Source organism: Aquarana catesbeiana, linkage group LG04, assembly GCF_042186555.1.
Source record: "Aquarana catesbeiana isolate 2022-GZ linkage group LG04, ASM4218655v1, whole genome shotgun sequence".
In the NCBI taxonomy this organism is placed as follows: Eukaryota; Metazoa; Chordata; class Amphibia; order Anura; family Ranidae; genus Aquarana; species Aquarana catesbeiana.
Window position 1 is genome coordinate 399,296,688 of NC_133327.1, and position 26,521 is coordinate 399,323,208.

At 43.5% G+C, this 26,521-nt stretch overlaps 1 protein-coding gene across 1 annotated transcript in view; it reads right to left on the minus strand.

The window, feature by feature from the left end:
* HDDC2 (HD domain containing 2) overlaps positions 1-23,666 on the minus strand; it is a gene marked incomplete at its 5' end in the record, with an annotated part of 46,554 nt that extends 22,888 nt beyond the window's left edge. The window contains 2 exon segments of the mRNA XM_073627197.1: positions 1,708-1,776; positions 23,564-23,666. Of these exon segments, the coding sequence (XP_073483298.1) occupies positions 1,708-1,776; positions 23,564-23,666 (172 nt within the window).
* Between the last annotated feature and the right edge of the window lie 2,855 nt (positions 23,667-26,521).

Below are 26,521 nucleotides of genomic sequence, written 5' to 3' on the forward strand. Positions count from 1 at the left end.
TGGCTGAGCTCCAGAAATGCAGTCGGGAGATGGGAGAAAGTCATAAAAAGTCAACCATCACTGCAGCCCTCCACCAGTCGGGGCTTTATGGCAGAGTGGTCCGAAGGAAGCCTCTCCTCAGTGCAAGACACATGAAAGCCCCCATAGAGTTTGCTAAAAAAAACACCTGAAGGACTCCAAGATGGTGAGAAATAAGATTCTCTGGTCTCATGAGACCAAGATAGAACCTTTTGGCCTTAATTCTAAGAGGTATGTGGAGAAAAACAGGCACTGCTCATCACCTGTCCAATACAGTGCCAACAGTGAAGCATGGTGGTGGCAGCATCATGCTGTGGGGGTGTTTTTCAGCTGCAGGGACAGGACGACTGGTTGCAATTGAGGGAAAGATGAATACGGCCAAGTACAGGGATATCCTGGATGAAAACCTTCTCCAGAGTGCTCAGGACCTCAGACTGGGCCGAAGGTTTACCTTCCAACAAGACAATAACCTTAAGCACACAGCTAAAATAACGAAGGAGTGGCTTCACAACAACTCCGTGACTGTTCTTGAATGGCCCAGCCAGAGCCCTGACTTAAACCCAATTGAGCATCTCTGGAGAGACCTAAAAATGGCTGTCCACCAATGTTTACCATCCAACCTGACAGAACTGGAGAGGATCTACAAGGAGGAATGGCAGAGAATCCCCAAATCCAGGTGTGAAAAACTTGTTGCATCTTTCCCAAAAAGACTGATGGCTGTATTAGATCAAAAGGGTGCTTCTACTAAATACTGAGCAAAGGGTCTGAATACTTAGGACCATGTGATATTTCAGTTTTTCTTTTTTAATAAATCTGCAAAAATATCAACAATTCTGTGTTTTTCTGTCAATATGGGGTGCTGTGTGTACATTAATGAGGAAAAAAATTGAACCTAAATGATTTTAGCAAATGGCTGCAATATAACAAAGAGTGAAAAATTTAAGGGGTCTGAATACTTTCCGTCCCCACTGTAGGTACTTTATGCACATAAATGTATGCCGCAAATGGACAAAGTCTGTACAGTTCTGTGAATCCTTCCTTGTAAGATAAAAGGAAATGTTTACATACTGCTACAGTCTAAGGTTATCTACATATAAAATAAAATGTTCCCCCAGACACAGCAATAAAGTGGTTGTAAACCCTTACAGACCACTTTTTGCTACAGGTGAGCCTACAATAAGGCTTAACTGTAGCTACCCAGGATATCTCCTAAACCTGCACAGTTTAGGAGATATCCCCTGTATTTGCATGTGCTGATGTCATCGGCACATGCGCACTGACACAAACTGAAGCAACAGCACGTACGTGCCGTTGCTTCAGCGATTGTGCTGTTACTGCGCGCATGTGCAGGAGTGACGTCATCACGGCTCCGGCCAATCACAGCGCCGGAGCCGCGATACCCGGAAGTAACCCCCGGGAGTGATGTCACCGGCAGGTGCTGTATATGGGCACCGCAGCAAGGGCTTCGATCTCAGGTGAGTATTACATAATGAGCTAGTATGCTCTGCAATGGGTTTACAACCACTTTAACCTATTTCAGTATGAACATTCATGGTTGTGCAAAGTGAAGACTCAAATAACCTTAAAAAAATAAAACAAATCTTCAGAAACATTTGGAAACACACATGGGGATTGGTGTTCTGTGCATTATAAAAGGCAAAAAAAAAAAAAAAAAAAAAATCTACTTACTTCCCACAAGTCATATATCTCCTTCTTCAGGTCATCAGGTAGCAGGTGAGATAAATGCTTCATAGCGTCCTTAAGAAACATATCACAAAATTAGATGTTGCTTACATACAACAGTCATGCCTTTTTTTTTTTTTTTTTAAACAGGTAATGCTTATGCAAAAAGAAAAACATTCTGCGGCCTATACAGTGTGGTTAAATTAATTTGTAATAGCAATATAAAGATCATAGCTTGGAGAGATATATGGCAAATTGTTATTTGTATTTATTTAGGAAAATAAATAAATCTCTAGGAATGGTCACCAGTACCAGACTGTAATGGTACCAAATGAGCAAAACTGTGTGCCAACCCCAGGTAGGAGGGGCGATCTTAAAATATAACTAAAGGCAAAACGTTTTTTTTTAGTTTTGGATCAAGTGTAGAGGGATTAGATCAGGGCTCAAAATTTCAAGTCCTGAGCTACTAGCCAGGCCTTAAGAGTTACTCGCCCGTCAATACAGCCTCACTTGTGCCCGTCAATACAGCCCCACCTGTGCCCGCCAATACTGTCTCCACTGTGCAGAGGAAGAGTCGAGCTGGCCGATCATCAGAGAGCGGTGATTGCCCGCTGTAACAGCTTTCATTTGAATTGCTGGATTCCCGGCACTGCTCACGTCACATACAGCCTCCTCGCCTGGCGCCTCCCGGCATTGGACCGGTGTTCTGTCTATCAAATGCGCCGGGTGAGGAGGCGGGACTGTGTGACAAGAGTGGCACTGAGCGAGGAGGCGGAGCTGTATGTGACTGAGCAGCGCCGGGAACCCAGCAATTCAAATGAAAGCTGTTACAGTGGGCAATCCTCACTCTCTGATGATCGGCCAGCTCGACTCTTCCTCCCCTCTTTTCCCCTGGCTGGGAAAACAGCTCTCGTTCAACCCCGCCTGCCAGCGGTGCTCACCCACCCCTCCACCGTGGCAGCCCACGCTCACCAGCCCTCATTTTCCACTCGCAATATGCAAGTGAAAAATTTTTTTATTACGGTCTATGCCCCTGTTGAGGAGATTCACCCCCTCTATTTGTTCTGTTTACCATCATCATGACAGTCACCAGATCTCTGCTCAGGGAGCTCTGAGAACCAAGTGACTGGTGGTGTTAGATCACTCGGTTTTCAGTGTTTGAGACGGCAGGGGACTGATGCTGCATCCACCTAGGTAAGTATGATTGGAGAAAAAAATACCTCCACACTTCTCTTTTAATAATCTACAACGGTAGATGTGCTCTAAGCTTTACAGAGTAGGAGGATATATGATTCCTAGATGAACTCAAGAGCCCATATATTAATATAGGCTTTATTGCTAGCAAAACTTTTACCAATTCATTGTTGAAACCACTTTATAAAACTTTCCAAACAAATCGGTTATTTTCAACGTACCCATTTTTCTGACAATATAGTGTCCATTTCCAGTTATAAGCTGTCACATGTAATAACATTGTGCAGCTCTGCAAATTATAGACACATGTAAAATAAAAAAGCATTGCCTGTGCGAGATGCATTTTTAAATGAAAGGGTTTTGCTTTTGCAAAATGCCATACCTGGCAAAGTAGAGGTTTGCTCTCTGATCATTTCCAGCTACTAAGTGGAAATAAAATTACCGCATAGTCTGAGAAATTCAGTTTTTGCTAGCTGTGTTCAAGACAAAAGTAATATTCAGTACCTTATGTCCCTATTATCAAGATTCCCCATATTGCAGAGCATCTGCTATGTTCTGGAAATGCTGCCTGCCCAGAAGCATCAGCTTCTAAACAATAGCACTTTGCAACTTCTTAAAATCAGTGACATGCTAAAAAGCCTTGCCCCAGGCCTGGCGCTCTCCATTTAGATGGGACACACAATGAAAATACACTATAGAAGCAGAGTTACGTAAAGTGCTTTGCTACAAATTTACGCATCTTGGTTGATGAAGCAATTTGATCAGTGGTCAGAAAACACTGTAGGCTTCATTGATCAGGACAAAGCATCATAAGTACACAGCATTAACACCGATTCCATGGACAGGATATGGTCATACATGTGACTTACTCTTCCTACATGCTGGTGCTTGGGTGAACCCATTTTAAAGTGGTTGTAAACCTCAGACATGAAATATGCACAAAACATATTCCTCTATAGTGTGTGCTTGTCACTTCTGACAAGTTTTCCTGACACCAGACAAAAAGGTGACAAAGGGAGGGATCTAAAGCACACAGCCTGTGATCGACAGCCCTTAGCTCTTTTCCTGTGTGCTGTGCCATCACCTCCAATCAGCTCTCAGAGCTCTCCTACCTGAGCTTTGTAGTGTGTATTTTCAGCTCTCCGTTCCCTTCTTTTCCCTGACAGCTCAGACAAGCTTTACAAATTCTGCACTTTGAATCGCTGCAGAGAAGAACTCATGTAGGAGAATTTTTTTCATCTTGGTGTATCACCTGAGGCCAGTCACTTCACTGGGTATATGTAAAGGTTAACAACTAGTTAAACTATGCTTTTGCCAAGACAGTAGATCATTCAGACGCTCAATTGTGGACATCTTAAAAAATGCATAAGCCTATGATATATCTAGCAAACATGAAAACAACTTATTTTTCATTTTCATGTGTGCAAATGAATGCAATTTCTTGTCAATTTTGTTTAAGTTTTTGATAATTACAAACAGAGGTATAATTAACAAACATAGGTACAGTCAATGGTAGCAGTAGTAGAAATCACATACTAGAAAACAGTATTAAATTTGAGTTCCACTATTTTAAAAATTTAACTTAGCCTATGTAGATGAAGATCTAGTATCTCTCTTAAATTATGTTTTGTCTTGAAAATGAATGAATACAAACCAGATAGAACACTTATATATATATAATATGATTATAAGTGATGGGAGAAAAAAAAAAAAAAAAAAGATCTTAGTTACCGTATTAATTAGCATATATCACTGAAATAGAATGCATTAGAGATTAAAGAATGGTTTTGTGCGAAATCAATAGGTTTGTATTTGTTCATTGGAACTATTTATCTATTGTATAATCAGGGGCGTCGGAGGGGGTGGCTAGGGGGGGCTGAAGCGCCGAATTGGTCCCCGAAAAGCCCCGAGTGTCAAGAAGGCACCGTTCAATTGTTAGCCCCGAGCGCCGCCGGCCGCTGACGAGCGGGGACCGATCTGATGCCCGAGGGCGGCCGAGTGTGGCCAAATGATATACAGATCCCGCCTTCTGGAGCTATGATGGACGTCCCACTGGTCCAATGCTGGGACTGCGGGACGTGTGACGTCCATCATAGGCGCTGCAGGCTCCAGAAGGCGGGAATTACAATCCGCCGCGCCACATCACTGAGATCCACACTCCCCACTCACCGACTCCCACTACCCCTGCAGGGGTAACAGACACTTCAGGATCCCAATCCCGTCCTATTGGCCGATATCCCGTGGTCACTGAGATAGGATGTCCTCTCTCCCAGGCGTTTCCATATAGCCTCTTTGTACCACCTCCTTATATCACGTCCAAGACAGGGATCCCCAAAGAAATCCTCATAAAAAGAGATGCCACCTCATAGTGTAGTAATTAAATTAAAACTTTATTGCCATAAAAAACTCCCCACATGGGAGAAATTAAAAGCATGTAACACTACACTATGGGTGAAGCCGAAAGCCAGGAAGTAATTCACCGCAGCGTGAATTACTTCCTGGCTTTCGGCTTCACCCATAGTGTAGTGTTACATGCTTTTAATTTCTCCCATGTGGGGAGTTTTTTATGGCAATAAAGTTTTAATTTAATTACTACACTATGAGGTGGCATCTCTTTTTATGAGGATTTCTTTGGGGATCCCTGTCTTGGACGTGATATAAGGAGGTGGTACAAAGAGGCTATTTGGAAACGCCTGGGAGAGAGGACATCCTATCTCAGTGACCACGGGATATTGGCCAATAGGACGGGATTGGGATCCTGAAGTGTCTGTTACCCCTGCAGGGGTAGTGGGAGTCGGTGAGTGGGGAGCCAAAAGGGGGAGCACAGAAGTCACGGATCTTTCATCTATAAGGGCACCACAGTCACCAAGCTCTTGGAACTTTCTTTTTTTTTTTTTTTTTTTTTTTTTTTTTCATCTGCTAATTGGAATCTGGGACGTATCATGTGTGACAGTTTTTTGTGTTTTTTATTATTTATTATTTTTTATTATTCTTTCTTTATTCAAATATGTTGAGACACATTGTGTAGATCATTTGGATACATATTTTTTGGATTTGATTGCACTGGTATACAACCTTTTTGCATATTTATATACATATAATTTTCCGCTATTTGCAGTTTGGGACGCATTACTTGTGACAGAACATTTTTTCTATCCATATAAGCTATTACACATTTTGCAGACCATTTGGGTATATAACAATTTTTTGGATTTGATTGCACTGGTATATTATATTATTTTTTATATTTTTTGCATATATATATGTTGGAATCATCATATTAGCTGCATAGTGTATCAGCAGCCACACCTAGTGGTACTTTTTGGAAATTACCTGGGTATATAGGTGTATGGTACCTAATTAGGGTCTTCTTCACGTTTCGTATCACGTATATATTTTACCAGTTATGGGGGCACTTATATGATCACTTATCACTGTTTGTGTATGGTATAGTTCATATCGGTCACATTATTATCTAGTACACACTTTATAAGGAAGCGCCATACCTCTATTTAAAATTTTATATATATATGTTAGTCCTCTTTGAGGGCTTAACTAAAGGTGGCAGCATACCTTTCTTTCTTTTTTCTTTTTCCTTCTCCCCTCTTTCCCCCTCCCCCCTCCCCACCCCCTTGGTCTTTTTCCTCCTCCCTCTTGTTTCCATATCTTGCCCCCCTTTTTTCTGTCCTAAGCGCAGAGGTTTTGTGTTTTTTGTTCTAGAAAAAGAAAGAAATCAAAGATAGTAGGGATCCCATATTGGTGGTCATATGTTATGAGTATGCAGAATAGATATATGTAGCAATATTACCAAGGTCTTAGTGGTGTCAAAATTGGGAGGAAGAAAGTGAGCAGTAGCTCCCTGTCATGTCACTAGGCAGAACTGGGAAATGCCTTGTTTACACAGGCATCTCCCCGTTCTGCGGCTCCGTGACACGATCGCGGGACACCGGACAGAGTCTGCGGGACCCGTTGGTACGGTCACCCTGTACGCAGCGCATGCCCACTAGCCCCGCCAATTAAAGGGGACATACAGGTATACCCATTTCCTCACTGATGCCATTGTGCCAACGTATATTGGAGTGCAGCGGTCGGCAAGTGGTTAATTCCTAAGTAAGCGAGGCGTGATGTGGACCAGGAAGGGAGGGATGTTTGTGCTTGTTGTAGAATATGAGGAGTTAAGAAGATATTTAAGGCTGTAGTTTTTTGAGAATAGTTAGACCAGAGATGCGGGCAAAATGATCAAGTTTGCTTGTAAGGTTGGGAGCAGAAATATGAGGGGATGACATAGAGATTAAGATATCGTCAGCAAATAGACAGTTTGTGTTGATGACCAGCTAAATCTATCCCTTTAAATGAGAGGTTAGTACAGATTGCCTGAGCAAGGGGCTCAAAAAGTATTGCAAATAAGAGTGGGGAAAGAAAGAGTGGACAACCTTGTCATGTTCCTCTGCTGATGGAAAACACGCCTGATTTGTATCCAGCATATTTAACATAGGCTTTGGAATTATTATATAATGATGAAACCCAATTAAGAAAATGAGGACCGAAGCCCCATCGTTGCAGGGCGAAATGTAAGTAGGGCCACTATACTGTATTGAACGCTTTTTTACGTTTCAATATATTTTATTTTGTCAAAAGTGGATGAAAAGAATACATCACAAGTTATAGATACAACGTGAGACATTTGTCTTGGGGCGACCAACACGGTCATGTGGAAAACATATTAATCAATGATATTATTACAAAACATATCTGCATAAAACAAACATAACCTGTCAAGTGTTTTGATCAGAAACCCCGGGTGTCAAACATGTTCCCAGGAGCTTTATCCGACGAGAGGTGCAGAAGGGGAGGAACCCCCGCCACCCCAACTGGGGGCAAGCTGTGGCGGAGCTTCCCACCCCCCCAGCATCCCCCCATCATAGATAATAAAGCTATTGATTAATCTTGTGTAAAGAAAAAGAAAAGGGGTTATTAAAACAATTCGTAGAACAGTAAGTGTATAAACTAGTCCAACGTTTTCTGGACAAAGGAATAACTTCGAGTCCTGTGAAGGAAAGACTGCTCAGTAAAATACAAACAAGGACACACTCATGGGAACACATGGTGTATATAACAGGGAATTAGAACAGCGACATGTCCGTAAGAATCTAGGTTGTAGTCGAAGTTGGGACCGGGAGCAGGGTGAATCTAGACCCCGGCCCCGGTCACAACCAGTCAGTCGCTGGGGTCCAAGACTGACTTAGATAGGTAGGTGATAGGAAAGAATACAAGGGGAAAGAAAAGGGAGGAAAAAGAAAGAAGAGATATACGGTAGAAGAGGTGAGTACCAGTCGACTGGGGGGAAAGAGAGCCGGAAGGTGACATCCAGGGGGAGATAATTAGAGGGTAACCCCCACAAAGGAAGCCCAGGGTTCCCAAATTTGTTCATAATCCAAGAGATCTTTCCTTTGGCTAGAAGTGTTGAAACCGATGGTTTTTTCCATGCATGAGCCAGGGTGAGTTTGGCTCCTAAGATGATAAAGAATATAAGGCGTTGAGTAATCCTGGAGGCTTCTTTCACTGGGAAGTTAAGGAGCGCTATGAGGGAGGACATTTGAATAGGTGTTGAGGTTAGCTTGCCAATCCAAGAAAAGATCTTGTGCCAATATGGTCGAACTCTGGGACAGGTCCACCATATATGGAGCATATCGCATGTAAGGCCACATCCCCGAAAACATAGGGGAGATGCTGACGGGTACATGTGCGCTAGCTTTGAAGGGACCAGGTACCATCTAGTCAACACTTTTAAACTAGCTTCCATGAGGCTGGAGTTAAGGATACCTTTGTATGATTGGGAAAAGTTCCTGTGCCACCTTTCCAATATCCAGTGTTGGGAAAGGTCAGTTTCCCAAGCCTGCAAGTAAGACGTCTTGGATTGCGCGGAGGACAGGGCTTTATAGATTACTGAGATGCCCCCCCTCTGCTCACTGGCCTGACCACACCATACTTCATAGGGAGTTATTTGGGGCCCATTCGGGAGTGTTTTACACCTTTTGTGTAAAAAGTTTGAGATTTTAGAGAATCTGAAGGATTCAGAGACAGGCATGTCTAGGTTACTAACACAGAATGCTTTGGAGAGTGGGCCAAGAGGTCTAAGGAAGTGCCCTATTCTGTATAACCCTTTATCGAGCCACCATCTAAATGCTGATATGTCAAGGCCCAGAGGGAAATCAGGATTTCGAAATAAATGTTGCAATGGTTTTGTGGGGGAAGTCAGATGTTGGTTGCAACGCAGACTATCCCATAGTGCGAAGGAGTGTGAGAGGGTTGGGGAAAGTATGGAGGGTCTGAGTTTTCTATGGCTCCAGAGAAGGTAGTCTAGAGTGTGGAGAGGGACTGCCTGCCTTTCTATGTGAATCCAGTCAAGTTGTTCCCAGCGTGAGTATACCGCCGAGATCTGGGCTAGATGAGCAGCTTGCAAGTACCAAAGCAGATTTGGAAGTCCCATGCACCCTTCAGTTCTAGATCTGAACAGGACTGCTTTGGGGAATCTGTGTCCCCCTCTACCCCAAATGTATTTGACGATTTTAGCTTGGAGTCGTTGTAGGCGAGTTTTGTCTACAGGAATCGGGAGGGCTCTAAAATAGTAGAGAATGCGGGGGAGTATAGTCATCTTAATCGTGTTAATTCTACCCAGCCATGACAGGGATAGACGGGACCACCGGGAGAGGTCTTCCTCTAGTTTTTTGTAGAGAGGTGGGTAATTGGCTTGGTATAGGAGTTCTATCCTGGGGGTCAGTTTGATCCCCAGGTATGTGATGGAGGAGTCGTTCTAGGAGAATCGGAAGCTCTCCCTGAGCCTGGCCAAGAGAGGGTCTGGGATGTTAATATTGAGTGCCTGTGATTTATCGTAGTTAACCCTAAGGCCTGATGCCGCCCCGAATTCTTCTAGGAGATGACATATGTTGGGGAGTGACGTTAGTGGGGAGGATACAAATAGTAAGATGTCATCTGCAAATAATGCGCATTTATGACACTTGGGGCCACTTTGAATGCCTTGAATATTCGGGTTGTTTCTGATGGCTATCGCTAAGGATTCAATTGCTATGGCAAAGATTAATGGGGATAGGGGGCAGCCCTGTCTGGTGCCTCTAGCTATGGGGAAGGATTCCGAGTAAAATCCCTGCAGACACACCTGAGCCGAGGGGTTTGAATAAAGGGCATGCATGACATTAAGAAATGAATTCCCAAATCCCCACCTTTGAAGAGTTTTGAAGATATATGGCCATTGGACAGTATCAAAAGCTTTTTGGAGGTCTAGAGAGAGTAAACATCCCTGTCTGGAAGGGCCCCCATCCCAGTTAGAATTGAGAAAAGATATTAGATCAATCGCTCGTCTAGTTTGGTCAGGTCCCTGCCTCCCTGGGATGAAGCCTACTTGGTCTTTGTTAATGTATAATCTAATGAAGGAGGCCAGGCGGTCTGCAAGGATCTTAGTCAGAATCTTTAAGTCATTATTAATGAGAGATATTGGTCTATAGTTACTAACCGAGCTGGCATCTTTATCAGGTTTAGGGATGACCGTGATGTAGGCCGTGTTAAGTGAGGCATCTAGTGAAGCCCCCTGCCTGAGTGCGTTAAAGAATCGGGCCATATAAGGGGCAAGAATAGAAGAGAACGATTTGTAATATGGTATAGAGAAGCCATCTGGGCCAGGCGCCGAGTGAGATTTCAAGTGTTTAATAACTGCACATACTTCCTCAGCGGAGATAGGGGAGTCTAGTTTCTGGCGGTGTCTTTCTTCTAATGTGGGAATTTGAATGTTGTCTAGGAAGTGATCTACTGTCTCTGTAGTGGGACCGTTCTCACCACTGTATAGGGATTTGTAAAAGGTCAGGAATTCCCCCATTATTCGTTTAGGGTTCTGGGACAGAGTGCCGCCTTGGATTTTGATTTTGGCAAGGGCTGGGGATTTAAATTTCGGGGACAGCCTGCCCGCAAGCATAGAACCGATTCTATCGCCTTGGCAATAGAATCGGGATCTATTCCACCGTAGCCATTTTTCGGCCCTTGTGGTCAGGGCGAGGTTTAATGCCGTGCGAGCTGCATCCAGCTTGACGGTGGGAACAGCTCTTGGGTCGGCCTTGTGTTTTTTAATTAAGGCTGTATAATCCTTATCTAATTTCTCTATGTCAGCTTTGTTGGCTTTATTGATCTGAGAGGCAATTTGGATCAGATGACCTCTAATTACGGCCTTATGTGCTGCCCAAAGGCATGAAGGGCTAGTTTCTGGCTGATCGTTTGTGGTAAAGTAATTGCAGATTAAAGTTTCAATTTCTTTGATTCTAATCTGATCACTCAGGATGGACTCATTAAGTCTCCAACGCCTGCAGGGTTTAGGGCCCAACGGGCGCTGAATGGAAAGGATCACCAGTGAATGATCCGACCAGACTACATCTTTGATATATGCCCTGTTCGTTAGGGGGATAGAAGCAGAAGCGATAAGGATATGATCGATTCTCGCGAAGGATCTATGGGGGTTAGAGAAGTGTGTGAAGTCTCGTAGGGTGGGATTTACTTCCCTCCATATATCAACGAGACCTTGTTGAAAGATTAGTTTGGCTATATGAAGACTCTGTTTAGTGGGTCTGGTGAGGCGTTTACCAGGGGGACGAGACTTGTCCAGGCCCTGGTCAAAGGCCGAGTTAGAGTCGCCTCCAAATATCACTGTGCCCTCCAGCAGTGGTGTTAGTGTTGTAAACAAGCGTTGAAAAAAGGCTAGTTGGCCTCTGTTGGGGGCATAGTACGAAATTAAAGAATACAGTTGGTCGTCTAGTTCCCCCACAATGAGGATATAGCGACCATCAGGGTCCCTGTGTTCAGATTTGAGAATAAATTTGCATTGTTTAGAGATAAAAATGCCCACCCCCTACGTTTTATCCTCTGCATTGGCTAGTGTGAAGAAGGGGAATTTGGAGTGTATAAAGGATGATTTGAAGCGTTTGGGGAAATGCGTTTCCTGGAGGAGAACTACGTCTGCTCTTTGTGCATGTAGGTATTGGAAGACTTTGCGCCTTTTTGCCGGTGAGTTTAGGCCTTGCGCATTATGTGATATTATTTTAAGTGGTGTATTTACCGGTGGGTCATCAGCCATCGAGCAGTAGATGGGGCAGGGCTAGGAAATCTGCAGCACTTACCATCTGACGTCCACGAATGTCAAGACATCCCGCATAGCGAGCGAAGACCAGTGAGATGTCCTGTTGTCGTCCGGATAATTCCCCCCAGCCGACTTCCACTGGGAAATGTAAAATAAAACATTGTTGGGAAAGAAAAAAGGAAAAGCATGAAAGAAAGACGGGGGACAAGAGAGTCTCCCGTAGAATGGAGGGGACAGAGTCCTCCATCGGAAAGTGTGTCACACTGAAGTCCCACCCGAAGGCAGGGAATGGTCCTGTCCAGGATAGGGTAGACTACCTAAACCACTAGACAGGAGGGGGCACATGAAAACCACTTCAGCAGAGTGGTCGTTTAAAATGGTTTGCGATTAGCATGATAAAGGCACTGGTGCCGGCATTAACATAGTACCCTCCCAGCTAACAGTGTCGCATACTAAGTAACACGTGGAGGTGAAATTGCTTTAGTAAACTGATAATGCTTATAGTAATTAAACAGTTAACAAACACATAAGTGTGGACCTGGATATGTGGGGGTGAGCTGTGAATAAGGGCAAAGGGTGTACAGGAGGGGGAAGCTAAAATGACTGATAGGGAGGGCGTACATCTGGTATGGTTCCCCAAAACATTGTGGATTGTATAAAAAGTTCATCGGGGTTGGACAGGCGCCATAAGTACGTCCCTCAACTCCCGCCTAGAAGTAGCAATGGAGCGACCCAATGGGGCCAGTAAAATAAAAAAAAGGAAAAAAAAAAAAAAAAAATTTTCTTATTTAGTGTCCTCCCCAGTTTGAGAGTTACCCGAAACCGCCTCGGCCGAGGCGTGAGGTCATCTAAACCGTGAACAGAAAACCTGTCTCGGGACGCACAAGTGGGGGGGGGGCTCCGTCGTCTCAGCCGGTAGCTGAGAGGAAATGGAGACAAAAAAAAGGGGCGAGTCCTTGAGGAAAAATGAGTTACGAAAGTCATGGAGGGATAGTTTCCTTGGACTTCTTGGATCTGGCCTTCTCCCAAACCGGATTCAGAGGACTGGTGGGCATATGTCTTTTTGCGGAGTTTGGTTGAAGTCCCGACTGACGGGCATTAGGGTCCTGGTTGATGAGGCCCAGTTGTAGAAACAGCCGTTCTTCCTGCAGGGATCCAAAGGTGTACGCCTTGCCTTTGAAGATTAGTTTAAGTTGGAATGGGAAGAGCCACCAGTATTTAATTTCTCTGTCCATCAGGATTTGAAGTATTGGCTTTAGGGCCCTCCTTTTTTGGATGGTGAGGGGGGATAAATCAGCAAAGATTTGCAGCTGATGACCCTGGAACACTATTTTAGACATGGATCTTGATTTCCTCATGACCTCCTCCTTGACAGAGAAGTGCGGTTTCACCACAACATCACGGGGGAGTCCGTCCGCCCTAGGAGCTCTGAGAGCTCTATGAGCCCTATCCAGCTCCAGTCTGTGTTGGGGTGTATCAGGGAGTAAGTCCTTAAAAAAAGATTGTATAGTTTCAGGAATGTCCTTAAATGATTCAGGGAGCCCCCTGACTCTAAAATTGTACCTCCGATTTCGGTTTTCGAGGTCATCAAGTTTGGCATTGGCAGTCTCTAATTGCTCCTGAAGGGTCTGTATACAGGCCATGTTCTGGTTTGTTCCTGAAATGGTGGAATCGAGGTTGGACTCAATGAGGTCCATGCGGGTGCCTATGTGCTGTAGGTCTGCTTTAATATCATTCGTTATTTTGAGGGCTGTGTTGTGCAGGCCTCTGTCTAGTAATTCAGCAAACTTGGCAAACATTTCAGCCACAGAGGTCGGTTGTAGTAGGCCCGAATCCCCGGGCTGTATTAGCTGGTGTGCCTGGGGGGGCCTGCATCCATGGGGGAGTACTCCAGTCCTGTCAGGGAGTGTTCTAGGAGAGATGCAGTGGATGCTGGGGAAGCTGGTTCCAGGGGAGAGATACCTGTGAGAGACTCTTGCTGCAGCAGGGAGGGGGATGCTGCGAGCTGGACACAGGGAGGGCATGTAGCTGCAGAGCGGTGAGGAGCGGCTGCCATCTTAGCTGTCTCAGCGTGGGACAGAGCGGCTTCAAATGTGGGCTTTAAATTTCTTTTGACTGCTCCCGAGTACATCAGGAGAGTCCCTGAGTTTTCCGGTGTCCGTGGGGGGGAAATCCAGGTGCCGATCGCCGGTCAGAGTGCCGCTGCGGAGGCCCGGTCTGCTGAAGCGGGACGGAGCTCCCTGACTAAGCGTCCATGTCAGGAGCCGCCGCGCATGCGCCTCCGAACGCTTTTTTGATATCCAACGACAGAAGGCATATGGGTATCTGTCGTGTTTTGGCCACTTGAATCAGTATCAGCTGCTTGGCGTAACAGAATGAAGCCTACTTGATCTTTGTTTATTAAAAGAACCTACTTTTAATTATTTTTTAAGCCAGTCGCTAAAACTTTTGCTAGCAATTTTATGTTATTATTATTATTATTATTATTATACGGTATTTATATAGCGCCAACAGTTTACGTAGCGCTTTACAACTTGAGGGTAGACAGTACAAGTACAATACAATTTGATACAGTAGGAATCAGAGGGCCCTGCTCCTTAGAGCTTACAATCTAAGAGGGGAGGTCAAGAGATACAAGAGGTAATAACTGTGGGTGATGTGCTGATTGAGAAGATAAATGTACAGTTGTTAGGTGGGGGCCAGATAGGCTTCTCTGAAGAGATGAGTTTTCAGGGATCGTCTGAAAGTGGATAAAGTAGGAGAAAAACGGACGGATTGGGGTAGAGCATTCCAGAGGATGGGGGAGGCTCTGGAGAAGTCCTGAAGGCGAGCATGGGATGAGGTGACAAGGGAGTTTGAGAGCAGGAGGTCTTGGGAGGAGCGAAGAGAACGATTAGGTTGGTATTTTGTGACTAGGTTAGAGATGTAGCTAGGGGCCAAGTTGTGGATGGCTTTGTAAGTTATAGTTAGTATCTTGAATTTAATTCGGTGACTGAGTGGCAGCCAATGGAGGGATTGGCAGAGGGGTGTAGCAGACGCTGAGCGGTTTGTGTGGTGGATGAGCCTGGCCGCAGCGTTCATGATGGACTGAAGTGGGGATAGCCTATTTAGAGGTAAACCAATGAGGAGGGAGTTGCAGTAGTCAAGGCGGGAGATGACCAGGGAGTGGATTAGAAGCTTTGTGGTGTCAATGGTTAGGAAGGGGCGTATCTTGGAGATGTTGCGAAGACAGAGGCGGCAAGCTTTGGATAGTGATAGAATGTGGGGTCGAAAGGTTAGTTCAGAGTCCAGGATTACACCTAGGACCTTGGCGTGGGGAGATGGGTTGATAGTTGAGCCGTTGATCTTGACAGGGAGATCAGGGGAAGTGGCACCTGAGGGAGGGAATATCATGAGCTCGGTTTTGGATAGGTTGAGTTTGAGAAAGTGATGTGACATCCAGGCTGATATGTCTGCTAATAAGTTGGTAATGCGTGAGGAGACAGATGGAGAGAGCTGGGGGGTGGAGAGATAGATTTGGGTGTCATCAGCGTAGAGATGATATTTAAAGCCGTGGGAGGCAATCAACTGACCCAAGGAGGTGGTGTAGATTGAGAAAAGGAGAGGTCCGAGAACAGAACCTTGGGGGACCCCAACGGAAAAAGGAAGAGGAGAGGAGGAAGTAGAGTTGTAAGTGACACTGAAGGAGCGGTGGGATAGGTAGGATGAGAACCAGCGAAGAGTGCAGTCACGGAGACCAAAGGAGTGGAGTTTTTCGAGGAGGAGTGGGTGGTCCACTGTGTCAAAGGCAGCAGAGAGATCCAGGAGAAGTAGTACAGAATAGTGTCCATTGGCTTTAGCCATTAGTAGGTCATTTGAGAGTTTAAGGAGAGCAGTTTCCGTGGAGTGTTGAGGGCGAAAACCGGACTGAAGGGGATCAAGAAGTTTATTCATGGTCAGATGGTCACTTAATCGGTTGTAGACCAGTCTTTCAAGAAGTTTGGAGGAGAAGGAGAGTAAGGAGATGGGACGTAAGTTGTTGAGATTGGTGGGATCCAGTGAGGGCTTTTTTAGTATGGGGGTGACTAGTGCATGTTTTAGAGAGTTTGGGAAGATGCCACAAGAGAGGGAGAGGTTGAAAATGTGAGTTAGAGAGCGTAGAATCGAGTCAGAGGGTGAGCGTAGCATTTGCGAGGGAACAGGATCCAGGGGGCAAGTGGTTAGATGAGTGCTAGATAAAAGTTTAGCAACCTCAGTAGTAGTAGCAGGGTTGAATGAGGGAAGTAATGACTGTATCTGTGGACATGGGGTGTTGCATGGGGGAGGTTTTTGCGCATTGGCGATCTCCTCATGAATTGTATCAATCTTAGTTTTGAAGTGATTGGCAATCTCCTGGGCCGTGATTGAGTTGGTGGGTGGAGGCAGTGGAGGACAGAGTAGAGTGTTGAAGGTAGAGAAGAGTTGACGTGGACTGGATGAGAAGGTGTTGATGAGTGTGATAAAGTAGGTCTGTTTGGCAGTGTGAAGGCAGGAGTAGTATTTTAGGAGGGCAGATTTATATTGTGTGAAGTCTTCCTGGGTCTTAGTCTTATGCCACAGGCGCTCAAGAGCGCGGCTACGTTTTCTGAGACTTCTGGTGTCATCTGTTATGTTGAAGTTTAGTAAGGATATGAGCCTATAATTAGCACAAGATGTTTCATCTGAGGTTTAGGAATCATCGAGATTATTGCTGTTAATGTTTTGGGGGGGAAAGGATTGATTATTAAGAAGGGAATTGAAAGCATCTGTCAGCATTGGAGCAAGGATATGAGAAAATTTCTTCTAATAGAGGACAGAGAACCCATCAGGGCCTGGACATCACCGGTAAGAAGTAGTTGTCCTGGGTGGAGGTTAAACCGCTGTCACACACGCTCTCCAGTTCCGGAACAGAAGGGTCAGGAAGAGCTAGTTGGAGATGGAACCATGGAGAAAAAGTAAAAAGGGACTCCACATGGTGTAGGTCAAAACGATGTGGCGTTTTCAGCTTCCCACATTGCTATTTTTATTCGCTTGTGATCACTTTTATCTTGTAAAGGTTTTTATCCATTAAAACCCCTCGTTTTGACCTACACCATTTGGAGTCCCTTTTTTCTTTTTCTCCATGGTTCCATCTCCAACTAGCTCTTCCCGACCCTTCTGTTCCGGAACTGGAGAGCGTGTGTGACAATGGTTTAACCTCCACCCAGGACAACTACTTCTTACCGGTGACCGTGATCTACAGGACATCATTGGGGTGGATATCACAGGAGGCTACCTCCTTATGCCTAATAGATGTACTGCTATACGGCAGATACGTCCTACGGATCTGGTAAGAGTACCCAACCTCTTGTATTTGAAAATGTTTGTGGCTTGTCACCTGTGGTTGCCTTCCATTTGAGCGCCAATTCACCTTCCAGGGTTCCAGCACTTCGCCCTTTTGAGAAGACTTCTACTGATTTTACTTTTATGGACTCTGGTCCCTTGTTACTCCACATTTCACTATAGACATTTTGTTTATACCTGACTGGTTATTCTCACTTTTGTCATTATATTTCACTTTTTCACTGGTGTATACATTTTTCACCCATGTTTCCAGTCCATACTGGGTGATCTTAGCGCTGCACTTAATTATTTACATATTGAGTTGACTTGGTTTGTTTGTGTGTCAGCTGCTTTTTTACTAATTTCGTTCACTTGTTTTGGAGGGCCAGCGCAGCATGTCCTATACCAATGTTTTTTTTATCTGAATTATATGTGATGGATCAGAACACAATAGTCCAAATTGGTGAAGTAAAATTACAAAAAATATATACATAAAACTATTTTTCAGAGATAAAAAAAACGGATAATTGGCATGTGCGTATGTATTCACCCCCTTTGTTATGAAGCCCATAAAAAACTCTGGTGCAACCAATTACCTTCAGAAGTCACATAATTAGTGAAATGATGTCCACCTGTGTGCAATCTAAGTGTCACATGATCTGTCATTACATATACACACCTTTTTGAAAGGCCCCAGAGGCTGCAACGCCTAAGCAAGAGGCACCACTAACCAAACACTGCCATGAAGACCAAGGAACTCTCCAAACAAGTAAGGGACAATGTTGTTGAGAAGTATAAGTCAGGGTTAGGTTATGAAAAAATATCCAAATCTTTGATGATCCCTAGGAGCACCATCAAATCTATCATAACCAAATGGAAAGAACATGGCACAACAGCAAACCTGCCAAGAGACAGCCGCACACCACAACTCATGAACTGGGAAAGGAGGGCATCAGAGAGGCAGCACAGAGACCTAAGGTAACCCTGGAGGAGCTGCAGAGTTCCACAGCAGAGACTGGAGTATCTGTACATAGGACAACAATAAGCTGTATGCTCCACTGAGTTGGGCTTTATGGCAGAGTGGCCAGAAGAAAGCCATTACTTTCAGCAAAAAACAAAATGGCACGTTTTGAGTTTGTGAAAAGGCATGTGGGAGACTCCCAAAATGTATGCAGGAAGGTGCTCTGGTCTGATGAGACTAAAATTTAACTTTTTGGCCATCAAAGAAAACGCTATGTCTGGGGCAAACCCAACACATCACATCACCCAAAGGACACCATCCCCACAGTGAAACATGGTGGTGGCAGCATCATACTGTGGGGATGTTTTTAAGCAGTCGGGACTGGGAAACTGGTCAGAGTTGAGGGAAAGATGGATGGTGCTAAATACAGGGATATTCTTGAGCAAAACCTGTACCACCTATATGTGTGATTTGAGGCTAGGAGAGAGGTTCACCTTCCAGCAGAACAATGACCCCAAACACACTGCTAAAGCAACACTTGAGTGGTTTAAAGGGGAAACATGTAAATGTGTTGGAATGGCCTAGTCATCCAGACCTCAATCCAATAGAAAATCTGTGGTCAGACTTAAAGATTGCTGTTCACAAGCACAAACCATCCAACTAAAGGAGCTGGAGCAGTTTTGCAAGGAGGAATGGGCAAAAATCCCAGTGGCAAGATGTGGCAAGCTCATAGAGACTTATCCAAAGCGACTTGGAGCTGTGATAGCCACAAAAGGTGGCTCTACATAGTATTGACTTTAGGGGGGTGAATAGTTATGCACATTGACTTTTTCTGTTATTTTGTCCTATTTGTTGTTAGCTTCACAATAAAAAATAAAAAACATCTTCAAAGTTGTAGCACAAGCGTTTTCCCCGCACCAGGTTGTATCCAAACCAGGTATAAACTGAATGTTGCTCTCCAGAGTTGAAAAGCCCCAGGTGCTGGCTAATGCTAATCCATGTTGTGAGGGAAGAAAAAAGTCCGGACAGCCGCACACCAGGAGAATATAATCCAACGAAATTTCTTTATTGTAAAATCAGGAACAAATCATGTACAAAGCACCATGGATAGAATGTACAGATAATCAGCAAACGCGTTTCACGCTCTGCGGAGCGCTTACTCATAGCGCTCAAAGTTGTGGGCATGTTCTGTAAATTAAATGATGCAAATCCTCAGACAATCCATGTTAATTCCAGGTTGTGAGGCAACAAAACACGAAAAATGCCAAGGGGGTGAATACTTTTGCAAGACACTGTAGATTGTGAATTTATATTTACCCCAGGGAAGAGCAAGAAAAAAGAAGGGAGTAGAAATAGGTAATTAAAGAAAAAGGATAGAGTAAGAATCATGTGTACAAACAGTTTACAATTGTGTAAATATTGAAAAGTAAAATGATGGTGTACTGAGCGTGTGTACAGTGCTAACTCAGGGAGGCACTGAGTCTATCCGAGGAGGCTCCTCGCAAAAAAAAAAAAAAAAAAAAAAAAAAAAAAAAAAAACACAGAGTGGAAGAGAGTCCTAGGGCAAAAGAAATGGGGGGGAAGCAGTGACAGTTTCTCGAGCCCCCCAACGGCCAAGAAGTATATTCAAACAAGAAAAAAAAAAAAAATGTACTTGGACACCCAAGTTTGGCAATATGTGGAAAAATAATCAAAGATAAGAGAAAGATTAATTAGTTTTCAACTTTCAATATTATAAAGTGAGTATAAACATTTATTTGACCTTTTAAAAGGTATGTAACTTAAATTATGAACTCTATGGTTTGTGAACAGTACTAATTGCCTCTGGATTGGCAGTAGTGGGAAAGGTAGACAATGTTATTAATAATCAGGATCGTTAAATATAAAATGGCTGTAGCATTTAAAATTTATTGGATAACTAAATTTGATTCTTAGTAATTTAGGGCTTTGATCAAAACAATATTGCTCTCCATTTTAGTTGAGAAGAGGGAAGGGGGAGAGAATGGGGAGGGAAAGAAGGGAGTATGGAGGAAGGAGGAGGAAGGAGAAGGGGAGAGGAAAGATTAGGGAGGAAATCGGGAATAATTAGATAATATAATAAATATAATTATCTAAATCTGGGGGAGGTTTTAAAGGGGAATTCTAAAGTTGAAATATAATATCAATTCAAGGAAGTTTATTCAGAATATGTTGAAGACATTAAATACCTAGCGACCAAAGAAAGAACAGAGAAGTAGCAAGAGTGAACTTCAACTTGGTATGCAAAAGGTATTCAGTCCATTGTGTCTGGAAGATCTAGATCCAGAGAATTGACCCCTCTTTGATGAGTTTAGTCTGCTTCTATCATTTCCGAATTTGGAGGAGCCTTGTGGAGAGCTGGATGTTGTCCATCGACGTGGGCTAGCAGTGGGTCTTTTGTACAGTTGGAGTTCTAGTAAGGTGTTCAGTAATTCGTCAGAGGATCTACATGAATGCTTGGTACCTTAATACGTGAAGCGAATAGAAAATGGGAATACCCACTGGTAGGGAATCTGGTGCTGCTGTAAATTTTGACGCAAAGGTTTCATCGAGTGTCATTTAGCCACAGTTATAGGGGAAAGGTCGGCAAAGAGCTGATATGGGTGACCTTGAAAGATAAGGGATTCTTTGATCCTGACAGCAGCCATGAGTTGCTCTTTGGTGTGAAAGAAATGGAATTTTGCAGTTATGTCACATCTTTAAGAGCCTCCAATTCATTGTCATGAAATAATATATTAGTTTCAATGTCATCTACTCTTTTGTCAACTTTTCATTAATATGGTTGGAGGTCTGCTTTAATGCTTTCTGTAACATTTTTTCTATTTGTTTTATTACATTGGGATGTAATGATTCTGCCTGTTGATGCTGAGAGGTGGCGCTGTATTCACAGTCTGTGTCATAGTTTTCCTAAGGTGAATGCAGCTGCTTGTCAGCGCGAGATGTGACTGTGTGAGGAAAAATGAGACAGCGCCATTTTACAGGAGCCTCTGGGAGGATTATCTTTGTGTTTTTGTTTTGTATTTTATGCGGGTGGCTCCCAAAACTATCTTTAAATAGTCCCAGAGCACTAAGGAGGGTTAAGGTAAGTCTCTTGTCTTATTTACCCTGCCATTTGGGTGTCCTTTTTGACCGTGAAGTCCCGAGAACAGCAGAGCTTTAGCTGGACATGTCCGCCGCCATCAGCTCCGCGCATGCACCGAATGCAATTTCTTAACATGACACTAAACTCTGGTAAAAAACAAAAAATCCTATTTAAGCAGTTGTTCTTAAAGGGGTTGTAAAAGCAGAAGGTTTTTTATCTTAATGCATTAATAAGATAAAAAGCCTTCTGTGTGCAGCAGCCCCCCTAATACTTACGGAGCCCCATCTCTGTCCACAAGTGTCTCAGCCATCCGGGACTCTCCCTCCTGATTGGCTGAGACACAGCAGTGGCCCCATTGGCTAACTGACTTTGACAGCAGGGGAGCCAATCAAGAGAGAGAGGGGCAGGGCATAACTGCAGCTCCATGTGTCAATGGAAACACGGAGCTACAGCTCAGCTTGGGTGACCCCATAGCAAGCTGCTTGCTGTAGGGACACGCAACAGGAGGGAGGGACCAGAAGCGTTGAAGAGGGACCCAAAAAGAGAAGAATCTGGCTGCTCTGTGCAAATCACAGAGGAGTGAAGTATAACATGACTTATTTTTATGGGGGAAAAAAAAAAGACTTTACAATCACTTTAATTTAGAAAAGTACCTTGTATTGCTTTCAACTAATCTGCAAATTGCATTTTTTGTGTCTCTGATCATACTTCCTGTAAGATGGCTGTGTTTGTTTTTCATGGCGCCACTGTATGTAGGAAGGAAGTCATTTTGTCTTACTTGATGGACTATAGGATTTGTAGTGTACATAGAGGAGTGCACATGACTGCAACCAACATGCACTGCTTGTTCCAAACAAATGAAAGTGGGGAGGAAAAGGCGAAGGAGTCCAGCTTTAATACAACTGCTATTAGCAATTGCTGTCAGGTTGTTCCACCATGGGGACAGTTCAATACTGATTCTAATATAGATCTGTGAGGTCACTGCTTTCTGCAAGTCCAAATTCTATCTTGTGTTGAGCCCTAAAGAAGAGGAGTGGTATTACCCCCAAAACACGCTGTTTTTTTTATCAACAATTAAAATCATCTTGGATTGTTTTTTTCTAAATTTTGCCTGGCACTCTTTTCTGTATTTTTCTGGTTTAAAATAAATCTCTGCCTGCATGTGACAAGTGTTTCAGGTTTGTACAAATCCTAAATATTAGACAGTCAATGAGCTTCAAAAATTATATTACTTCTGATATCTGACTTTTCAGCATTACTATCATTTTAATAGATTCATTTATTATTTTAACCACTTGACCTCCGGAAGATTTTCCCCCAGTCATGACTGGGTCATTTTTTTTGCAATACAGCACTGCGTTACTTTAACTGACAATTGTACATTCGTGCGACGCTGTACCCCAAAAAAAATGTATGTCCTTTTTCCCCCCACAAATGGAGCTTTCTTCTGGTGGTATTTTATCACCCCTGAGTTTTTTATTTTTTGCACTATAAAACAACATAAAAATAAAAAATAAATAAAAACACCACCACATAAATTATTTTTACTTACTGCTATAAAACATACCCAATAAAAAAAATAGAAATAGTCAATATATATTCTGCTACGTTTTTGGTAAAAAAAAAAAAAAAATCCCAAAATATTTTTATTTGTGATCTGCAATATTGCGGTGGACATTCTGACACTGACACTTTTTGGGACCAGTGACACTAATACAGAGATCAGTGCTAAAAAATATGCACCCCGACTGTACGAATGACACTGGCAGGGAAGGGGTAAACATCAGGGGCGAGCAAAGGGTTAACTGTGTGCCTAGCCAGTGTTTTACAATACTGTGTGAGATGCTTTTACTAGGGGAAGAGATGGAATTTATGCCATGCAGGGACACAAATTCCATCCCTTCCCTCCTGTCAGAATGGCAATCTGCCTTGTGAACATAGGCAGATTGCAGTTCTGTTTCTCTGTCCAACGATTGGTGGGTGCCAGAGGACATCGGGTACCGTGCACCTGGCCATCAGCTTCTGCTGTCGACATGCCCCCTACCCGGAGGAATCGGATCATATATAAAAACCTGCTATAAGGCGGACCTTAAGTGGTTAGCAATATACATTTGCTCCAGTGTCACTGACTAGTGAGAAGTACACTCACCTTTTCTTTCCTGTGTTTCTCTTCTTTGGAAACATTGTCAGCTGGAGCTATGTCACCCACAATGCTCTCAGCCATGTCATGTACAAGAGCAAGTCGTATACACCTAAATAAAACAAATATGTCTCAACAAATGCATGAAGTTCACACTTTAAAAAAAAAAAAAATACAAGAACAAAAAGTTTGTGGAGACGTGAAATTTAGACCTATATGAGCTTTACAGACATCCTATTCCAAAACCATTAATGTGGCGTTGGTTCTCTCTCTCAGTGGTACTTATTATTAGGTCCATTCTTATCTTTGGTGTGGCAGGCTGCTGATTGGAGAAGGAGGGTGGAAGAAACCAAACCAAACACTATATCAGTACACGATGAACAGCATTCGGTTGGTCTCCTGAAGATGTAATTATTTGACAGAATGCGTAGGGGCGTGGACTCAGCTTGGTGAGGTCATCAAGTATAGCGGTCTTTACCCATTTTGTTGAAAGCCAGCTGGAGTAATAGGATGCATTTAATCCCATTAAGCTTATGTGAATGCTTTGAACCTTTGCAATAAAACTTTATATACAGTTTTACACTATTGTGGGCACATTTGTTTTATCCACATGCATCTTGGGCACATTTTGGATCGAAATCGACTGACTATTTTAGTGCTGGAGAGGAGCTGAATGAGCTGGTGTATAAACACATGATTCCAGAGGGTCATGGAGCTCTGGAAAGCATTTATTCATTTGGGAAAATGGTGGCACACTGCACAGTGGAAATGCATGAAACAGTGAAGCATGGTGAAATAGAAGTTATATACCTTACAGTACACTGGACCTTTTTGTGGCGTTTTGGGACTTTTCACACACAGAGATGCATATCTGTTGGATTCAAAGTGGTTTTAAAGGCGGAAGGTTTTTTTACCTTAATGCATTCTATGCAACCTTCTGGCCCCATCTCGATCCCTGATGTGCACGAGAAGCTCGGCTCTACGGGGACTCTCCATCATTGGCTGAGACAGCAGCAGGCGCCATTGGCTCCCACTGCTGTCAATCACAGCCAGTGAGCCAATAAGGAGAGGGCAGAGCTGAGGCTGTGTGTGAATGGTGCAAAACCACTGCACAGAGCAGGTAAGTGCAACATGTTTATTTGTTTTGTTTTTTAAGCCAAGCCTTTAACCACTTCAATACAGGGCATTTTCACCCCCTTCCTGCCCAGGCCAATTTTCACCTTTCAGCGCTGTAACATTTTAAATGACAATTGCGCGGTCATGCAACACTGTACCCAAATACCAGTTTTTATCATTTTTTCCCCACAAATAGAGCTTTCTTTTGGTGGTATTTGATCACCTCTGCAGTTTTTATATTTTGCTCAGTTGTATTCCACCGGGACCTTGGGTACGGTGTGACCTTGGGTAAGGTGAGGACGCCAAGGTTGTCATGTGACCGTGATGTTGTTGTGCCACGTGACCCGATGACGTGAGTACGGCGGCGTCCCTCTTTGGAGATGTAGATCCGTTCGACGTCTAGCATCAGTGTCACATGATCCTCTAACCAGGACTCGTTTCCACATCTGCAAACCTATCAATCAGGTGATTACGTATATCCGTTACCCCAACTGTGAAATAGTGGCGATGCGCGGCTTTAGTCCAATGAGCATGCGCACGTATGACGTACACCGCTGGGGTTAAGTAAACTTTGAACGGGAATTTAGATTCCGGTCATGTGACGGTTTACACTTGTTTGCCCATTGGCCAGTATAGTCCACACGACGGAGGTCCAAGTCGAGGTTTGAAGCGCATCCAATGACGCTTGGCCTCTATTTTTATCATTACACCTCATTTTTGATATTTTTTATACAAATCTTTTAAAGGTTTACATTTCTAGATAACGTTGGTTAACATAGGACATTTCCTGCATCTGTATGCCCTATACAGTTATGAGTTTTTTTAAGCTTGGAAGGCATGTTGGCGTATATACCTCCAGTCCCGCCCCTTCATGCTTAAATGCTTAGAAACTTATTTATTGAGTAGCAATGTGAGGGGTCAGAGATATGCCCCTGTTGAAGACCTTCTGGTGTCGAAACGCGTCGGTCTAGCATTTACTGCACCCCACATTGCTTTTTATATATTTTTTGTATTTTGTGATCACTTGTTATCTGTCATTTGTGACATGTGACATACTTCAATATACCTATTGGTTTGACCTGCACCATCTGGAGCCCTCCTTCCCTTTTCTTTGTATTTTCACTGGAGTTCATGGGGAGCTGTTTGGGCCACATCTACTTTTGATTTTATCGCACCTGTGGAGTTTTCGGACGGAGAGTCGGGGTCCCTGCATTCGATCCATCCAACTATCTCCAATGCACAACACTTGATCCGGACCCCTCAGGATCTTGAGCCTTGTTGACCCACTGTCGTAAGACATGTGTGTCCATCCCAGCTGGTAAGAGTATTTATTTACTTGCCTTTAAGTGTTGCTTAGAGTAACTACAGACAACCTGTTCACTTGCCCCACTGGTCTGGTGTCACCTTCACAGGAAGAAGTCTCCTTTTAGATCCCTGTGGACTCCATCCTGCACTTGCTTCGGAGTTTATATTTATTATTGGACATGCACTTATTGTGTTTACTGTGTTAATGCACATCTATTTTTGTTGTTCACATCTTTTTTACACATACAGATTGTGTCTATGCACATTTTTTGCTATTTCATTGTTTATATTAGCGCTACACTATTGTTCCATTACATAGTTAGTAAGGTTGTCCAAAGTCTCTTTTAAAAGGCAACTATCAGAGAAAAACAAACTCGTTCCACTAAGAAGTTTATATCTGTCTATTTTTAAAAGTATAAGGTAAAAAGATGTTCAAGAAATACATCATATTCTATCTCATAGATATAGTCATTTCAGTATCTACTGGAGCAGTAGTAATTCTGTATAAAATGAAAATATATTTTTATTCAGAGCATATTAGAAGTA